General features: G+C 30.9%; 1 protein-coding gene across 1 annotated transcript in view; it reads left to right on the forward strand.

Moving 5' to 3' along the window:
• Nucleotides 1-319: 319 nt before the first annotated feature.
• The window catches only part of LOC106464914 (WD repeat-containing protein 43-like), a 62,270-nt gene continuing 56,623 nt past the window's right edge, over nt 320-5,966 (forward strand). Inside the window, exons 1-3 of the mRNA XM_013925086.2 lie at nt 320-541; nt 2,137-2,277; nt 3,451-3,572. Of these exons, the coding sequence (XP_013780540.1) occupies nt 344-541; nt 2,137-2,277; nt 3,451-3,572 (461 nt within the window). The 5' untranslated portion in view covers nt 320-343. The remainder of the gene's footprint in view (nt 542-2,136; nt 2,278-3,450; nt 3,573-5,966) is intronic.

Here is a 5,966-nt window from a genome sequence, read left to right on the forward strand (position 1 = left end):
TGTCATGTTAAACTTATATTAAAGTTTTTCTTCATTACCCATTTAAGCCGTCTCCAGCCGATATTTAACTAAGTTAATTTTCATGAAACCTTTTATTATTTGTTTCATAGTCATTTATCTTATTTGTATTTGTTACCTAAACGTATGTCTCATGCGCTATGCGAAAATAATTTTTGGTTAAAACTCAGTTATCAAATCAACTGTTAATTTCAATAGTATAATAATTTTTACGACAACAACTGAAAAATAAAGTAACAATATGGCTCAATGCATTTGAAAATCTTGATGTCGCTTTAAGTTCGGTCGGCAACTGACATGCGCATTAAGCTTCACGTGTGGCGTAATGGCGGCCTTCGTGCGACATGAAATCTCCCCTTGCGTTTTATCTCCAAATGGAGAATATTTTGCTTATAGAACTCCAGATGGAAGCTTAAAGATTTGGGAAACAACCACTGGAACATTGAAGCAAGAATATACCCCAAGTTCGCATCTTTCTACTACTTGTACTTGTATGACATGGGGTCCAGTTCGGCATGGCTTTGTAAGTTTTACACACAAAAAGCTTAATTGCGTTAATAGCAATTTTGCTTAAACTTAGATTAAAATGTAGATTTTCGCTGTGACATATTCTGTTAAGAATTGAATTCTAATTTAATGCTAAAGAGTTTTTGTTGTACTACGTAAGTAAAAAGTTGTTATTGAGGCTTAAAGTTAAACAAAGACATCTGACATTGAAATATGTACTGTAGTTAAAGTTATAATGTACAAAATTATCATTATGAGTGTATTTTATGTTAGGAGTTTTTCCATCTTTTTTATGTGCAGCATGTCATATTGGTCCAGTCAGTGCTTCAGTCGTGCCAGTATGGCAGTGTGCCACCAAATTCTCTTTTAGTTCTACACATAGGATTTCCCACCATTAGGTCAGAATATGCCAAACTCTGTCCCTGTTCTTCTTGATTTTAAAGTAAAAATAGAGTATAAATGAGCTAATCTATCCAAAGGGCTTATGTAAAGGAAATATTACGTGCTTTATTATAATTATGCTAGGCATATCGTACTTCTTTTTTTTTTTTTTTTGTTAGCACACATTTATTCTCATTTGTGCCATATACATATTATGATTAATAGGATGAGATTTGGTAACACACTATTTGTATTTCAAAACTGGTAAGATAACCATGAAACTTTTTCATTTTTCTTACATTTTATCTTTATATTACAATGAAACACATTCTAATAATTTATTCATTAATTTACACCTGATACATATGGGTGAGCCTGTTCCTATAACTTGAACATGGTTGTTACATTCATAAACCAACTAAATAATAAATTCTAGTCCATTTACATTTTATCAAATGGTCATCTTCTCCACTATTCACTTCAAAATGGAAATTTATAACTTTCAGTAGCTCTACAATCTATGCCAATAGTATTTTTTGAATGAAACCTGTATACAGTTATTCACAGGTGCTTAGTTAAAACTTATAATTAATAGAAATGCAGCAAGTGATAGGGCATGCTATATATTATTACAGAATTAGTCATCCATCAAATATGTTATGCATAATATAAGTAACTGTTTATGTATCCAATTGAACACTAAACCTTGTCCATGTGATATCAAAGAAATTATCTTGCCTTCAGAGACATTTCTGACTTTGGATATTTGTTAGGATTTTAGAAGAAATATGCTGGATTTTTTCTAGAGTAAACTGCAATTTTATATTGAAACTAGAAATAAAATCTTACCAAGTCATTAGTTCAGGTTTTTTTTAGTTAAACATAAAATCCTTGTTGTGCCAGCTAGTTTTATAAATAAATTCAGTCCTGTTGCTAAAAAATTAACCTATTTTTTTAATAAAATTAAAGTTTGTCTGTGGTAATTAGAATATACCGAGTTATTGTTTTTTCTCCTTCCTTCTTGATTAAGACAAACTTCCATTTTGTATATAATTGCTGAAAATGGTAGTTTATGATATTTTTTTAGTAAAACTAGGGAAAAAAAGGTTGAAATTGTACAATTAAATAAAATGACTGTAACTTAAACAGTTTGTACATGTAATACCATTAGTTTTTTTTAGTTTTATTGGAACTTTAATGTAAATATAAATTTATTTTGTTTACTTACAGTCTTCTCCAAAAAAGAAAAAACGTAAAAATGCAGAGGATAACAGAGAAGCTGTGAAGAATTTAGATTTAATTGCCCTGGGAACAGCTTCTGGAAATATTTTGCTTTATAGTGTATTACATGGAGACCTGTACTCTCAGTTGGTAAGTATAACTACAATTTAATCATAGAAGACCATTAAGATGGTTATTATTGATTTTTAGTTACTGTTACTGTAGTTAACTATACATAAGAAACTGGAGCCACATTGAATAGCGGCAGAGTATATAAGTTGCTGGACATTATTGTTTCTAAAAAATGCCACTGTTACTCTCAAGATGAATCTTATGAAAGCCATATAGAAATCTCCAAATGCTAAAACTCGTAATTGACATGAGAAACCTCGATTTCTTTGTTTTGTGATTGTGTTACCACATGACCAGTCATGCTGTCATGGCATTTGACACTCAGTGTCATCTAATTGGCCAACGAAAGGATACTACACCATTTTAAATGGGCATAATGGGTATTATCTGTATAGACACACACGCAAAAAAAAAAAGAAGAGAAAAGTTGTTGATCGACAAGCCCATTAATCTCTTAAATTTTGATTAATTGATTAGTACAATATTTCTAAAGACATGGTACATGGCCCTCTTTTAAAAAAAAGTAGCCCAACAATTGACAGTTGCAGTTGCCAACCACTTACCTGTCCTCTAGTCAGTAGTTAATAGTTAGTGACAGTGGCCTTAACAGCTATGGGTATAATTAAAAAACAACTGTAGGCATATTGGACTTAGGTATGTGCTCTCCAAGTGTCAAAGCAATCAGCCCAGAAATAAAGGAATGATGCACAATTGTAATTGTTAGAAATACAAAGAAAGAAACTTAAGTCTACTTCTCTGTGGGAGAAGACATAAAACTATTTACTATGTTTTTTGGTTAATTTTTTTTTTTAATTGTTATTTATTGGACACATTATTTATGATTAAAACCAAGATAAATTTGAATATATGTAAAACTGTTCATCAAACATTTGATTTTTTAGTGCAATTATGAAAGCTAAAGATCAGACAAGTAACCTTATTTATATTTTTGAGGCCATTAACATTTGCAAATTTCCATTTCAATTATTTATTTTTTCTTTAAAGTGGCTATTCTAGTTATAAAATTCCTTTTTGTAGATAACTAGTAATTATGATCAGAAATATGGGTATGTGAAGCTTGTTGATTTAAAAAACAACTTTAAAATGGGAAATCTAATGAGTGAATGGTTTTGGTTCTTTGTTGCATTTTGCAACTTATTCATTACTGTATATATATATATATGTATATAGGATGGAGGCCATAGTGATACAGTTAATGATGTCAGTTGGCAAGTGGAATCAGATTCTATCTTCAGCTGTTCAAGTGATCAGCATATAATCCAGTGGAGCATATCTTCATGTAAAATCAGACAGTTAGTGATTTTGTTGTAGTTTTTCTTTTTTTCCAGAAAAAAAATTATCATGGGTTGGTAATGTTGCTGTGATATGATCTTTTAGGAGTATATAGCTGAATTAAGAATCAGTGTTGGTTATTTGACCAGTCAAATACTTTATTACTTGTTCTATATTATAACTGCATATATTGAATTTTACTATATGTAATGTAAATTATATAAAATGAAAGGAAGAAACTGTTCATTCTCTTTTCTCCAGCCTTCTAACAACAAAGCCAGTGCTGCTATTTTGATATTGTGTATTGTAACTAAATAATGTTACCAGCCATTATACCAAATAACTTTTTTTAATAATATGCTGTTATTATGAAGTTGCATTGCAAGTTGAAAAAAAATCTTAGCTATTGACTCCATAAAATTGAAGGATATTATAATACAACATAGTTTAACATCACTCGCCTATGAAGGTTTCGACGGGTGAACAACAGAGACTCGTTAAACTCATGCATTGTATTATACTAATATAAAATATGTAAAAAGGTGTGAAATATTAGGCTATGATACAATTAAATACACATTTTTATTGTTTGAGTTGAATGCTGCCATTTTAGAGTTTGTTAGTAGAGGTGTAGTTTCAAGGCTTGCCTAGAAGTAGAGGGAGGGGAGGTTTGGGGCTTAAAAATTGATACTAAAAACCTCAGCTAATATATGGGTGTTTATGGTAATTTAACATAGGTTTTGGCTCACCAAGCAGAAGTAGTCCGTTGTTAAGAATATCGAGATAAGTGTGCAGAAGTAGCTAGTGTATAATTCTGTAATGTATAAGTAACTAGCAAACTTACTATATATTAGAGCTGTTTTTCATTAAATATGATTAAAGTTGATTTTAAAATATGAGCCAGTCTAATTATTAAAACAGATAATTCTTTATGCATCCTGATATTTTGCTATTTCCTGATCTAATTACTCATTTGAACTTGACTGATTGAAACTTTTCAAGATTTCTCAGAGATGTACCACACACCTTCTCATGGGGAGTATTGTATCTTGTTCTTAAACCCTATACATTTAAAACCAATTATTTTTGAAAATAATAATTAACAGCAGAGAAAATTAGTAATTTACGAATGACATTCCAGTATACTAACAGTGCTTCAGCTAGGATAAAAAGGAGCAGGGTGCTAACTTTGAATAAGGGTATATTCAACATGGAAAACAAACTTAAGAGGACACAAATTAGAAATGTAAAACTTGAAAGAATGCTACTATTGAAAATATCTCGCTTTATATAATTATGAATCAGCTCACGTAATATAGATTTGTGAATGATTGTATACTTTATACAATCTGTTCCTGATCACCTTCCCTGTCTTATCCATGTGGTTTGATATTTAGCCCATATTGCTCTTTTTGAGGTTCACACTCCCATCTACTTATTCTTTGGAATTCCTCCTCTACCAAACATATTTTTCCTATTACCTTCGTGAGATGGCTTTGTCAACTCTTTTGTTTGGCCTATACCTTATTGGATGAAGATTCATGTCGACCCTTCCAATTAGTCTCTCTCTCTAGCTGCTCAATTCCATTGTCTGTTAGAGGAGACTGTACAGGCTGGCATGTGGGTGACATCACCTACTTTTATTACACATTTTCATCATCAGCTGGCTGTAACCTTTTCCAGACAGGTCATGAGTCAAATGCCATTTTTATCGCAGTTGTTGACTTGCATTCAAAATTTTATTCAACTACTATTAATGTCAATAAGTTTGATATCAAAGTGTAGATTATAATATAAATTTTAGTATTATACATTATTCAATTTCATAATTTAAAAGTAAATATAAAAACAGGTAAACATCGATTTTTGTGTGTCATGTGGTATGTTCAATGCAGCACTGGTTCAAATTAGATGTTCGTGATGTCAAAATACTAAGTCTATACTTTCGTGTGAATTAGAAACTCAAATTTCCAATATTGACAAGCTAGAATTAAAATAAGGTCTTATCTTTTCTATTTGCTAAGATATCGCAAACTGATGGCACAGTTGCCCCCCACCCACCTCTTTCCATTTTTGGAAATGCTCCCTTATATACACTTCTATATATGACATGAAAATCCAATCAAAATGTCCACCTAGTGGCTTTCTCAGCCATATTAAATTGTTAGGATGCCATCTCGTTCTTTCAAACCAAGATTTCAAGGAGGTAGGTTGTGTCTTTAGTCTGCTCAAAATTTCCCTTTTTTTTTTTTTTAAGAATAAAATTCAGCTTAGTTACTAAGCTTGATAAATTATAGTAGAATTCTGTGGTATTGATATAGTAATTTATGATTCTTTGGTTATTCAACTGTCTATATAAAAAACCTAAACAAAATTATTTTGTTTCATATCCTCCACCTGCGAAATTTTAAAAG

The sequence above is a fragment of the Limulus polyphemus genome, unplaced genomic scaffold (genome assembly GCF_000517525.1).
Source record: "Limulus polyphemus unplaced genomic scaffold, Limulus_polyphemus-2.1.2 Scaffold1780, whole genome shotgun sequence".
Lineage (NCBI taxonomy): Eukaryota > Metazoa > Arthropoda > Merostomata > Xiphosura > Limulidae > Limulus > Limulus polyphemus.